Source organism: Hemicordylus capensis, chromosome 2 (assembly GCF_027244095.1).
Source record: "Hemicordylus capensis ecotype Gifberg chromosome 2, rHemCap1.1.pri, whole genome shotgun sequence".
Lineage (NCBI taxonomy): Eukaryota > Metazoa > Chordata > Lepidosauria > Squamata > Cordylidae > Hemicordylus > Hemicordylus capensis.
In genome coordinates this window covers 140,838,828-140,852,443 of record NC_069658.1, presented here as the reverse complement: position 1 = coordinate 140,852,443, position 13,616 = coordinate 140,838,828, and the positions used below count along the sequence as shown (strand labels likewise).

The following is a 13,616-nucleotide window of genomic DNA, read 5'->3' as shown; positions in this document are numbered from 1 at the left end:
TGCGCAGGACCACTAATATTTCATACCATGGTTTGCTCAAATTATTTTTTCTCTGTGCACAGGAAGCTGCCACAGTCGCACTGTTTCAGTATGATGGGGATGCATAATTGTACATTTATCCCAATATAATAATAATAATAAAAAGAAAACAATTGGATAATCTTTTCCCTGCTATCTGGCCAAAGAGGCACCTTTTAAAGTGGTGGCTCTTCTTTATTAAGCGGTGTATGTGTTGGGAGCAACTGTCCTCATTCAGTCCTATATGAAGTGAGGTGAGTGAGTGAGCATCCAAAAAATGGATGTGTAAACCCAGAACAGATTTGACCCTGGCTGTCATAATTGAGAGTACAAATCAGAAGAGCAGCAATATGGCTTATTTTCCATTTATATTCAGTTGCTTTTCATGATATGAGCTGGCTTGTGCAGAGAATGCTATTTTGCAATGTGCCTCTTCACACAGTTTTAGGTGGATGTGTACAAAAAAATTAAAGTGACACAAACAGATGTTTGAAAATGCACGTTAAGTACACTAGGCAGGAAGCTGATATTGACCGCAGACCACTGTTGAATATACATTACACTCAGTGGCAAACCCAGGGCTAAGCAGACTCTAGTAGCCTAGGTAGATGCGATTCCTGTGCACACATTCATTGTGTTTGCTCGAGAAACTGGAACAAGCTTCTTCTACCTAGCACATTTCTACCCAGCATTACCCAAATTCTTGCACTCTTTCAAGAAGCAGTTTGCTTTCCATTAGCAACATTAAGGACATGTGAGACATGTCACTGGATTATTATTGTTAACTGTTTTTTTTTTATTGAACCCTGGTTAATGCCAAACTGCTTAGCAGCAATTAGACATGTGATCTCTAAGAACACACAACAGTTAGCAGACTGGATGGTCATCTCCATTCCAGAAATAAGAACAGAGAAAACTGGGAGCAGGGAAAATTGACAACAAAGAAACAAACGTTTATCAAGCAGATGTCTGACCATAAACATTAGAACTGTGCCATTATATTTGGACACAGAGGAGGTGGGGGGGGGGGAAATACAGACTGAAATGGTCTGTTCCGATACTACACAACTGTGCTGATACTACACAGTAGCAATTTATTCCAGCACCTCTTTTTTGACTTAAGTGATCAACAAAACCTTAAATAAATCAACAATTACTTATTGCTTAGTATTTGGGATTATAGATTCTTTAGTTTTATCAGTACCTTATGGCCTTCTACTGTGCGTTCTTTATACATTTTCCATTACAAATACATTCTGTCCAGACCAATAAATTATATTTTGTTTAGGATAAAAGGAAAAAAAAGATACATTACAGTTCTGAAGGTGGGGAAAAGGAATAACCAAACATTTGACATATATCTTAAAATAATATGATGACTCTCTCTCTCTTTTAAATGCCTAAGTATAAATAATAAAGAACATTATGTTATTTACAGTGTTATAATCCATATATAACTCAAAGACAATAAATGATTGTGGGGAGACATTCAAGTATGTACAAGATGTATTTACAAAAATAATATATACTTAAAATGATATGTGGCCATTTCGTTCTGTCTGTATTTCTCTGCAGCATTTCATATTTGCTGTGTGATGCCAAGGCTGGTGAAAATTCAGCCAGCGCTGAAAAGGGTGAGAACAGACGTTGCTTACTTGTTCTGGTCAAAGATGTGCACCTTTTACATCAATTAGGCTTTGTTGAATGCTTAAGTAGCCATTACTTGTTTGGAAGGATTAAGATGCAGGGATGGGTAAAAAATATGATTGACATGATGGTGCTTTGGGTCAAGAAACAAAAAGAACAGGAAACTAGTATTGGTTATCCATCAGCAGTTAATACTGGTTAAGATGGGGTACAAGAGGGTAGGGATGCAGATAGGTTCTCAGCTGGTGGAAATTTATTTGTGCAGAGCTCTCTCATGCACTGTTAAGCAGCGGCAGATCTCGGTCAGCCATACTTCTTTCCTTCTTCCATTGCAAAGCCACTTCGTGAGACATGGCACCCCCTAAACCAAGCTGCCATTGGAGTGCATCACCTACATTCAGAATAGCAGCCCCTTATGCTGAGTGTGTTTCACTCAGGGCAAGCTTTATCAAGGACTAAATGGAAGGAAGAAGGGAGACGGCCCTTAAACCTGTGACGATGACATCCAAGTTTGAATGCATAAAGCAGATTGCCCTGAGAATCGATGTTGTCTTTTGTGATTGTTTGCTGTCCTTAATAAGAGCAGCCTCTTCTACAGAACTTGCTTTTATGGGAGAGGAGCTACTTAGAGGAATGGCTCAGAATTATAACCATATATCACACTATCATGTCTATTGGTTGGTTTACACATGCACATTTATCTGTCAATGGCTAGCATTAAATCAAAATGTGTGTGTGTGTGTGTATGAATCATCATAGATTAAATGAACCAGATGGAATGCTTCTCCTCCAAGATAAATTCTAACACAATACATTCAGTTAAGTAATCAAAGCTTTTAAATAATTGGGTTATGAGAGATTAAGCATTATACATGCATGTGTGAACTAACCCAAGCTTTGTGTTGTAGGGAATGTTAGTGTCACCCTTGTTTGTGATGACACTAACATTCCCTACAATGCTAGGAAGACACATCCTTCCTAACATTCCTAACATTGCTGGAAGAACTGTTACACAGTTCTTCCACATCTAGATATGATTATTACTGGAGACAGGATATTAAGCTGAAAGGATTACTAGTGTTGTCCACTACAGCCAGGTTTATAGTGTGGCTTTCAAAATTTTGTTAAGAGGATGGTGCTCCCAAAGATCCAATTATGTATTGTAAATGAACCTATGAAGGCCAGAGCCCATTTTCCCTTAAACCACTTAACAGTGTAATATGTTAGAGGTTGAGGTTAGAGGGTGGCTGAGATTTTAAAATCTTCTAACAGGACTTAGCATCAATTCTTAATACATTCCAATCTAACATTCTTGCACTAGTGTGTCCTAAGCCACGTGTACACCATCAGCCTTCAAAAACTGCCTCAGAGAGCCTGCCTGTCAGATGCCCACCCCTATATTCTGTGCTTCTTCAAGGAAATGGTTGTGGCCATTTGGCATTGCAGCAAGTGGAAACGTTAATAGCAATACAGAGACAAATTGCTTCACACAAGATTCTCATGACCTGGCAAAAATACTGCATCCCCCCTCGTTTGTCTCCATACACATCTATGGAGCCTTAAAACTCACTTTGGAAATTGTCATTTTCTAGGATAGCCATATGTACTCAGAGGACAGAAACTCCTGTACTGTAGTGGAACTACAGCAAGCATCTAAAGCATTTAATGAGCAAAAAATGATGTAAACATTTAGTTGAGTGCATGGGCGGATGAACAAACAACTAGCTACCTCATCTCTTCAGTCAGCTGCACCACTTCATAGGCAAAACAATCTTCAGAAGGGCTTACGGATGCAGAAAGAGCCGACATCTCACTGTCTGTAAATCTTTGATACGATTAAAAAACATTTTACTCATTCTGATATGCTTGCTCCCTCATTAGCTCACTTTGATCAGCCCCCAAATGAAATGAGCTTCAATGGAAGGGACACACTGTGGATACATAAATATGGCTATCATGCTGCACAGTGGATCATTGGTGTGTCTGAGCTGCCAGGGCTGCTGCTGGGCACATGAAAGGCATCCCTGCAGGTGTTAGGTGGGTGGCTGGAAGTGAGGGAAGGAGTGCAACACAAGTGTCTATATTGTGTGTCAAGCTGTTGTGGAGCCACCCAGGGCTGCCTTTCACATGTGCAGCAGCCTCAGTTGGTCAGACATGCTGGCCCTCTCTTTTGAAGTATGTCAGCCAGCATTCCCATTTCAGGTACTGACTTTCCCATTCCTTAATTTCATTCTTCCCCAGTAGCTTGTCTGTCTAGTTACATTCCTTCGTTCTGTGATTGCACAGCAGCTACAGGGACAGACTGAAGCAGACTTGGGGACAAATTGTTAACAGAGGAATGAAAAAGAAAGAAACTGGTGCATAAAATTCATGGAGGCCCTTTTGTGGTATTTGATGAAAATACAAAGCTACTGTTCAATGCACACTGATGTATTTGCACAGGCATTTTATACTGATGTGATTGTAAATCCCTCTACCAAAGTGGTGTTTAGACTCACTGTAGTAAATACCATGTTAAAACTGACCTAGGAAATGGTGCAATCAGCTGTAACAGGCTTTCTTCTCTTTTTACACTGACAACCAAAATATTACAGTACTGAGATAAGCATTTAATGCTTTTTGCACTTTATCTTTTCAACAGGCAGTTTGTAGTGGTGACTCATCTGACATGGCAAGGTACTCAGTGCAAGAATATAATCTAACTGTTCCCTGCATAGAGCTGCTCAGAGCAGAGGGAGATTCAGCAACATGCACTAGCAATGGGATTAGTCAGTAATAAGGGACAAAAGGAAAGAAAGCTGGCAGTCAAACGCATGGGTTCCCCCTCTTCAATTCTTAGATTTGTTGATTTAAAACATTCAGTCCTCATCTTGCATTAGTCTGCACAGCAACTGTGAGAAATCGCAAGGTTCAGGACAGCTGATGGTGGAAAGGTAGACCAGAATCCATGCAGCAAATCACCAAACAGAGAGTATGGAAAGGCCCGGGAATAGAATGATTTACAGAAACTTCCCTTTCTGCTGGAAGCAAAAACAAAGCAAAAATCCAAAACAAAACTTCATAAATGCAGCTAAGAGGAATGAAAGGAGGGAGAAGTATATTGGTAATATTAGCTAAAAGTGGTACAGTATACTACTGCATTTATTGTGCCCAACCCAAATATCTTTCTTAAGATTTGACAGGATCTAATTGCCCAATATACCAAGTTCCCAGTCTGCTCTGTCAAGTGTACTAAAGGTTAGATTAGGCCTGTCTCTCTGCAGCCTATGCTAGTATGGCCTACTCACAGAGACCACAATGCTAGAAGCACTTTGCCTTAATAGCTTCAAAATAGCAGGAAGTGGAGGAAAGATGAATGGAAAAGTTAGGCATTTCCCAGGCTAATGAAGGGCACCTTCAGGCATTGGTGAAGTCTCACACAAGCCTCTGGGACCCCAAATTCATGCAGAAGGAAGTGAGTGTTCCCGTTTCCCCCTCTCACTTTCCTATTGTATCGGCCAAATAGTTCTATAAAATACAAATTCAAAGCCGATATATTCTTTAGGATGTTTGGAGCAAGCTTAGGAGCAAGGGTTTTTGGTAACAAAGCAATGCAGGAATATCATCTTGCCTTGAAAAAGCAAATTTTCACCAGCAAAGGAGGAAAATTCCATTGAATCCCAGGATGGCAGGAAACCAATGCAAAAACACATTCAATTTTTTGATTCGGAACAAGCACCTAAACATGCACTTGAAGTCAATAAGACGTAATGAAAACCTCAAGCTTGTGTTCATGTGAACTGCATAACGTGAAAGAAGTTTTAACAATTGTTCTGTAATGTACCTTCATCTGCTTACTTGCAGCATGCTCCTAAACAGCTTTATGCAGAAGTAAATCCTACTGTGTACACTTTAGAATTAGGACTGTAGTTTTAGGCTGCAGTGCTCAAGTTACATTCTCCAAATTGGGCCCACTGGGAGTTGCAAAGACCCAGCCGCAACTGATATACATCCGTGCTAGCTGAGCTCAACCTACTAGCCATGAACTGAGAGCAACTGTGTTTTCCTAAGAGATTCTCCGGAAGTGCAGAAATTTCAATTCGAGCAACTTTCCTTTTTAAAAAAGTATTAACAGGACATATTGCCTTCAGTCTCCAGTCTGTGTTGAATATGGTGAAATTAAAAAAAAGAAAAGATATGAAGGCCTAAGCCCACAATTTGATACAAATTCAGGTCCAAAAGGAAGGTTATTGGCTTGTGACTGAGAACCTAGGTAACAGATCTGTTTATTCAGACACTTAAAAGCACGGGATGAGAGGTTGCATTTTTAATTTTAAAAAATGTGAGTGAAGATGCTACCCATTTCCTGGTCGCAGCATATATCCATGTAGTATGTCTCCTTCCCTAGGTGCTTTCCCCCTCAGAAGTATCTGAGGCTACATGGAGGTAAGCAGCGGGCACAGGTAGGATTCTGCACATCCCGTTTTCTCTGAAAATCATATCCCTCACAGCCAGTCTTATAGGATTGACAAATGAGTCTGATGGTATCTCCCATCTAGACTGACCCTCAAACATGCCTCTTGGAAGAAAGACATTCTGACTCAAATCAATGGCCAGATGCATAGTTGTAACAAAACTCATGAATGTTTGGGAATCTGACAGACATAACTTGCTTTTCTATATGAACCGAACTTCCAGATAATTAAATAAAAAAGGAACATAGACCACCAGGTGTGAATTAGGCAGTCAGCCTTTTCCCTTGGAGCTCATTTTAGCCCATTTTGGTTCCACCTTGCATGTAATTTGTGTCTATAATTTCAATTCAAACAATGGCCTGGTTCACACAGTTGTTTGAATGTAGGTTCACATTAGTGAATATTATATATTCACTACGCACTGGGGACTTCCTGTTACTTCCGGCTGAAGAGGACACAGGGTGGCAGGGAGGTATGCTGCCGCCCTGATGGACACTTTTAAAATGGGAGTGCTGGCGGGGGAAACGCAGCGGGAGGGGTAAGGACACCCTCCCCCATCCTTAAAGGTATGCCTCCTGCCTTTGAACCAGCTGAACGGCCAGTTGTTTGAACCGGTTCAGAGGCCCTTAAAAGGCTCGAACCTCCAAACAGGTTCGAGCACATCCCTAATTTCCATGGGAGAGATTAAGCCGCTGAAGAAGAGCCATTTGTTTTCCAGATTAGCAATGAAAAACATCTATTTGAAAATATGGGTCTAAAATGATCAATTTTTCCCCAGTAGCATTTTAAGCCCCCCCCCATTCTTTCTTTTTTTTGGTTACCAATACCTGATATAATATTTTACCCAGGAACTGCAACTAATAATAAAATAAATAATAAATAAACTTTGTTAGCCACCCCATAACAAATTGTTCTCTGATATCTAACTGATATCTTGGTCAGAATCCAGTGGCAAGCTCTCTCACACAAATCTAATTGAAATTAATGGGAGCTGGGCAAGGGGACCACTATATTATTACAGAGGTTCAATTCATTTTAACGGTGCTTGTGCAGGAGAACTTCCCACTGGATTGTGTTCCCTTTCTTTTTGTGATCAAATGATCCTAAATTTGTGTTTCATAGGAACACCACTGCAAAAATTAAAACTTTGTAGGAGAAAAGAATAAATAACTGAAACTATGTAAATTCACTAGCTGATCATATTACACTTAAGATCACAGTATTTCTGTCAAGCATTTATTGTAGCTTTATGTATTTTTTTTTGTTTTGCTTTTGTCCTGTTGTAAATAATAGCATGCTGTTGGATCTACCATTTCCTTAAGGCTCTCAAAGCAAACTTTGTTTCTGTCAGAGAGCAGACACAATCCAACTCATATGGGATAAGGAAATAAATTGTTATTAGTTTGTAAACCTTGTATAGAAGAAAAGAGTATGTTTCGTTCTTTAGGTACGGATGCCAGTACAGGGCTTTTTGGACCAAGGGCCACAACAAGCAAACACAGGGTCTGTTGCAGTTCTTGCAAGTTGTACACCATTAATGGAATGCACAAAACTGAAATGAAATAAGAGCCCGAAATCAGGGTTGGGGGAATAACCCAGAATGTTGGAGACTTCTGCGAAATACTGTGGAACAGCAATCACTTATAACTTCTACAAAACTTGCTCTCAACATAATATAACATAAAGGCACCATTGATATCGTTCTCATTTTTGAAATACTGTAAAAAAATTGCTACATATGGCACATAACACTTTTGTATATACATTATATATTTAATTTATAAAAGTTTTCCTGTGTTTGTTTCTTTATCCTAATAGCGGAATTGCTAAAATAAAATAAATTGTTTTAATTTAAAGGTGGAGTACTTCATTATAGAAAATAAAGTTTTACATGTGAATCTATGTGGGTTTTTTAAAAGTGTTTTTTATACAGCAATGGGGTCTTGGTTAGCTATTACACTGGACAATCTTGCTTGCAATTCTTCCTGTGTTGAGAACCGGCTGGTTTGGTTAGTCCTAGTGTCAGCCAGTCGATATGCAGTAGCTGATTCTAGGTCGGCTGCCATGGGGTTTTGTATGCTCAGAAAAGGCGTATCTTCACCTATCCTTTCATCTTCTGTTTCACTCTCTGAGCTGCTGTTCTCACAGCTGGTGTCGGTGTCCATTTCCAATCTATTGGCAATGTGGCCATTGGGCTTTGTTCTTTTTGCCCTCCGACTGTTGACTAGTTTCTTTGGAGGCTCCTGCGTTGGTTCATACTCCTGTGTGGTTTCATATTCCTCATCCTCCACTATCCTCAGAGGACTTGGTGGTAGACTGTTGCTTTCATGAGCAGGATTGTGGTGGTAAGAGGAGTTGAACTGTTGTATGTGATGCTCATATTTTTCCCGTAACCGGGGTGGTGTGACCAGAAGGAGAGGCCTCTCCTCTTCTATGAATGGGCTGACTGCCACAGAAGGGACAGACATTGTTAAGCTGGAGACTTGTGGAGACATTTCTGAAGCTGGTGACTTTGGAGAACTCGGTGTGTGGAAATCCACAGGTGACATGCGAGCCGGTGTGGTCATAGCTGATACATACCTAAAAAAGTACATACAGAAAGTAAGCCTGAGGACAATAAAATAAAAGAACAAAATATGTGGCCACTTAAATTACTTCTCTCTTAACTTTGGTGTTCCCAACCCATTTGGGAGTTCTGGATAGACAGTTTACCAAATATTCTTCTAGTCATTAGTTGAATGAAATTAAAGGTGCTAAAGTGATCTTAGATTATCACTACCCATGCCCCATTTTCTAAAGAACAAAACATGTAAAATGAAATATTTCCATTCTTCGGCTTTTCATAAATATTAATAGTAATCTATAATGAAATACAGACATTACTTGCTGAATTGGTGAAAATTAGCTTCTTCAGAGAGATAAAAATTTAGTCTTCAACATTTTTGATAGAAAGTCAAGGCTTTGATGGAAGTCATTGGTTTAATGGAGGTCAGTGAGAGATCTTCTCTATCTGTTACATGGATACCCTGCTTTTCTTTCGGCATGTGCTTGGGGTTCTCAAGCAGTCACCCATCCAGGGCACAACCAGATTTAGACTTGCTAAGCTTCTGCAAGTTCTCTATATCATATCCTTCAGACCATGCCCTGGGGCCTGGTGAGGTTTTACAAAGAGCTTCATTTTTATTTTACACACAAATAAATCTATCAAATCTATCAAAGCTGAGATTATGTACTACAAGGGAGCACACTTTCTGATCCATTCATTTAGTGGCCAAGGCCCCCTGATTTCAGGCCGCTTGTAAGTGAACACACCCACAGCACTCATCATTACAACCAGGATGTTTATCTCTGCAGATAAACCCTGTATGTGCAGAGAGCAGGGGTGGTGGTTTAAAAGTACGTTGCCATGGAAATGGGGTTGTGGATGTGTTTCAGTGGGTCCTGCACCTGGACACAGCATCCATTATTTTAATGTGCATGTACCATTTCTGTCCCATGCTCTGAGCCACTGCGTCACACTGGGTGAAGTCATGGGCTCCCAGACACCTGCTCTACACTCCAAAAGGGAAGCAGACAGAGGCATCCTGGAGAGGGATCAAGGCAGCTCCTACACTGATAACATTCAGATGAGCCAACAATTCAGTGACACATATCCCATATTCTGGATCTCTCCTCTAACACAGATTTAGTTATGTTTAAGAACTAGTTAAACTGAAGTAGCTGTTGTAAGTACAGCATCTGTTAGTGGAACCTAATAGGGTAGGAATTCTTTCTTGAGCTCCCTCAGAATTCTTGGTCAAGGAGAAAAAGATGCATTTGTGTGCTTTTAAAATAATTATCTTTTGAGAAGTTGAAAATAATCAAGTAGAAATTCTCATTAAATTGGAGAAAAGGGTATAACTCCTTTGTTACAGTTTTGCACAGCATGCTCTCTCTCACTCTCACTCTCACTTTCTCTCAGTGGTAGAGAAAAGAGAGACCGGTAATTCATGATTCTTCCTAGCAGTTTGTCCTGGATATATGGGGAATCTATTTTATTCACTCTTCTATAGCGGCATCTTTTTTCCTCTCACTTACATATATGCCACCCACTAACCATGAAGAAATCAACTATCTATCACTGCATACTACAGATGGCTTAGGATAGCCTGAGCTGATTGCCAAAAATGCAACTCCAGCCTACAGAGTTCAATGGCATTTCAAGCAAAATATGGACCGAAACATGGGATAATTAATCAGAAGGAAATCCCATTATGTAAAAATTCTGCTCCCAGCTGTAAGACTTTATGAGACTCTGAGATAAGTATATTTTCCTGAGGATTACCGTTGCTTTGTTCTCTCTGTGCTTCCAAGTAACCTGGATTCTGCCCAATAGTATTCTAGACAATCATTCCTTTCTCTTTATTATACTGGTAATAAAGTCAGTGCATGTGGGTACCTTTCACTGTGTGGTGAATCACGATAGGAGTCAGGTGTGTCTCGTGCATGCCTGAGGAAACTGTTGCATTCTCTCGGCCCTCCGATGCCGTTGAGGCGGCCTCGGGGGCCTGCTGGACTTGTATGCCGGCTGTTCTCAACGGAGGAGCTCACAAGCACTGAATGGCTTTCAGAGATGATGCTTTCGGTCCGACCATTACTCCAACTGATAAAGAGCCGTTGGGAAGAAAAGAAGAGGACATTTTAAAATTTAAAACAGGAAGGAGAAACCCAAGTGGTATTTCTGATAACCTGGGCAGTGCAGTCAGTCAGTTTGCAGGGCAATAAGGCTTTATTTGAATTTGTATCTGCTGCTGCTGAATAACTAAGATCATTCCTAAAAACCATCATGTATGCAAAACGGGGATGCATGCGGACATTCACCCTTACATCAATGTTCTGTTCAGGATGTGACTGTTGGGCCAAGAAACAAACAATTGGCAGGGTTGGTACTAGAAAGACGCCTGACAAACTCTGGAGAGCTATTGCCAGGCAGTGTAGGCAACACTGAGCTAGCTGGACCAATAGCCTGACTCAGTGTAAGGGGGTTGCATGTGTATCAGTTGCATACACACCACTGGATTGGGAGGGGGGGAGACAATTGTCCCTGAGTCACGGGGGTTCATGCCTCCCAGGCACTGAAGCCACTCGCCACCTGCACCCCTTCCGCCTGCATCAGCATGCGGATGCCTGGAGTGTTGCCAGCAATGGGCACAGACACGAGGCCTGTCACGCTATCCCGGCTGGTGAGGGCAAGTGCTTTCTCCACCAGCAGGGTAGTTCGGTTTTTCTCCCTTCTGAGCTGATGCAGGTGGAAGGGGTGAGGCTGGTGTGAAGTAGCGCACGCAGTGCCCACCCTCACATCCTGGCTTGGGGTTGCCACCAACCTTCCTATGCCCCTGATGTGTACTATATTCCATCAAGAAAGAAAGAAAAACAACTACACAGGCAAAACACAAACCATATGTTCTAAAGAATGTATGCAGTCCAGGAAAAGCATAGTTGCTTGGAGCCTATCCAGATTATCAGGGAACACATGCCCCAAATGCATTGTTCTGCAAATCCCCATTCAAACACAGTAGTAGGATATGCAGTTTATAGGTAATCAGGAAGAGACAACAGGTTTGCTGCAGAGAAAGAGGGGAATATTTGTACGCACAGTTTACCTCTTTTCAAAGGAAAAAACTCCAGGGCGAGTATATGCTCCAGCGCTTGGAAGGGGGAGTACTTATATTTCAAAGAACGAAAAGTGAACTGTTGGCAAGAGCAGACTGTAGGGGTTGTGTGTGTCTTGGGTCACAGCTTGTACAGGAGTTCCACTGGTGACTGTGACATCTGCGTGCCCTTCCTAGCACAGCACTAGCAAAGGAGACACGACTAGAGCAGGGCGGCACAACGTCTCCGCTCCAGAAGTGGCTGGACTACAACTCTCATCATTCCTAACTATTGGCCACTGTGGCTGGGGTAATGGGAGTTGTAATCCGACAACAGCTGAAGGGTCAAGCCCTGAGCTAAAGGAAGAAGAGAATTTCCTCAAGGTACAAAATATCACACTTCCCATGCAGTAAAAGTTGGGACTGGGCACGACAAATGAATCGCCACCCAGTTTCCATTACACTGAAAAGATAATCTGTAAGTGTCTTTATCTTGAAGAAATGTTCCCATTAGGCATGCATGCATTTCCCGAACAGGACTTTTTTGGAGACTGGCTCTGTCAGTATGAAAAATAGATGCTTGCTTTATGGAAAACAAAGGACTGGCCAGCTACAACATCTTATGCAGGAGTGTAGCAAGGCTGGAGCAGGCTCTGGTACAAAAATTAAAGATGGGCCCCTGCAGCCCCACCATCTTCTTCAGAGGGGCATGAGGGAGAGGGCAAAGAACGAGCTGTCAGCCAGCCAGCAGGCCCCCATCTCCCTCTGTCCAGGGACATTGGTCACCCCTAGTTCAATTACAGCAATGCCCCCGATTCTGTGCATGTCACATTCCAGAAAGTTACTAGCTCTAACCATAGTCCTGCCGCTTAGTCAGCAAAAGTTCCTTATGAAAACAATTATGAAAAGCAACTGCGGTGTGTAGTCTTCATGGCAAGAGAGTTGTTTCCGTCACAGAATCGGTCCTTGTTAAATTAAAATCCCACCAAACTGAATAGTTTTAAAGAACACAAACTTATTTTGGTTTTCAGGGAACCAGTACTGGTTCCATTTCAGCCTCCTACCTGTGGCTGGGTGTCTGGGTAACTGTTGTGGAGTGGTGTGTCGTTGAGGTGTAGTGGCTTGTAGAAAATGATGTTTCGGTTTCTCTTTCAACAGCATGCTCGCTGGATATTACGTTTTTAGAAACATATTGCTAAATAAAGGAGACACAATTTATAATCAACCCATGCTATAGCTCAGGCTTGTACCCTCCCCTTCATGAATATGAAAAAGGCATAACAGGCAGTTTCATGTACTGAAGCAGTTTTGCTTTCTAGATCAGCTGCCAATTAATTATTGTCATGCAAAGATAGACACAACTATATTTAATTCTGGAAAGAATTCAGGTTAAATATAGTTTTGTGGAAACAGCAGTTTATTATAGATCACATCTCCAGGATTGGCTTAGCAAGACTCATCGATTTTAGTGGGATTCAACCACTGACCCAAGGATATTTTCTGATCCCCAATTAAATTAGCATTAAGTCTGCAACTTCATTGTTGCCAGTCTATACAGTTAGTTCTACTTTACATAGAATGAGGTACTGGAATTCAAGACCAGGGGTTCCCAACCTGTGGTCCTCCGGGTGCTGCTGAACTACAATTTCCATAATCCCTGGGCACACTACACTGTGGCTGGGGATGATGGGAGTTGTAGTTCAGCAACATCTGGAGGACCACAGGTTGGGATCTCCTGTTCCAGACAATAATGTTTCAGGCTGCAGATGGGTGTGTGCATCATATTTTTGGATGTCCTTATACATTAGTATGGTGTAGAGAGGCTTGAGTGTGTCTGACTAGGACCAGGGAGACCTGGGTTCAAATC

At 41.5% G+C, this 13,616-nt stretch overlaps 1 protein-coding gene across 16 annotated transcripts in view; it reads right to left on the bottom strand.

Annotated features, from left to right (window-relative positions):
• Positions 1-950: 950 nt before the first annotated feature.
• NRG1 (neuregulin 1) overlaps positions 951-13,616 on the bottom strand; it is an 811,186-nt gene continuing 798,520 nt past the window's right edge. For 8 of the 16 annotated variants that reach the window (XM_053292174.1, XM_053292172.1, XM_053292175.1 and 5 more), the window contains 3 exons: positions 12,815-12,944; positions 10,558-10,774; positions 951-8,699 (listed from right to left, as the gene is read on the bottom strand). In XM_053292174.1, the coding sequence (XP_053148149.1) occupies positions 8,045-8,699; positions 10,558-10,774; positions 12,815-12,944 (1,002 nt within the window). In that variant the 3' untranslated portion in view covers positions 951-8,044. Of the gene's footprint in view, positions 8,700-10,557; positions 10,775-12,813; positions 12,945-13,616 lie in introns of all 16 variants that reach the window. The other 8 variants (XM_053292176.1, XM_053292173.1, XM_053292177.1 and 5 more) reach the window with 1 other exon arrangement.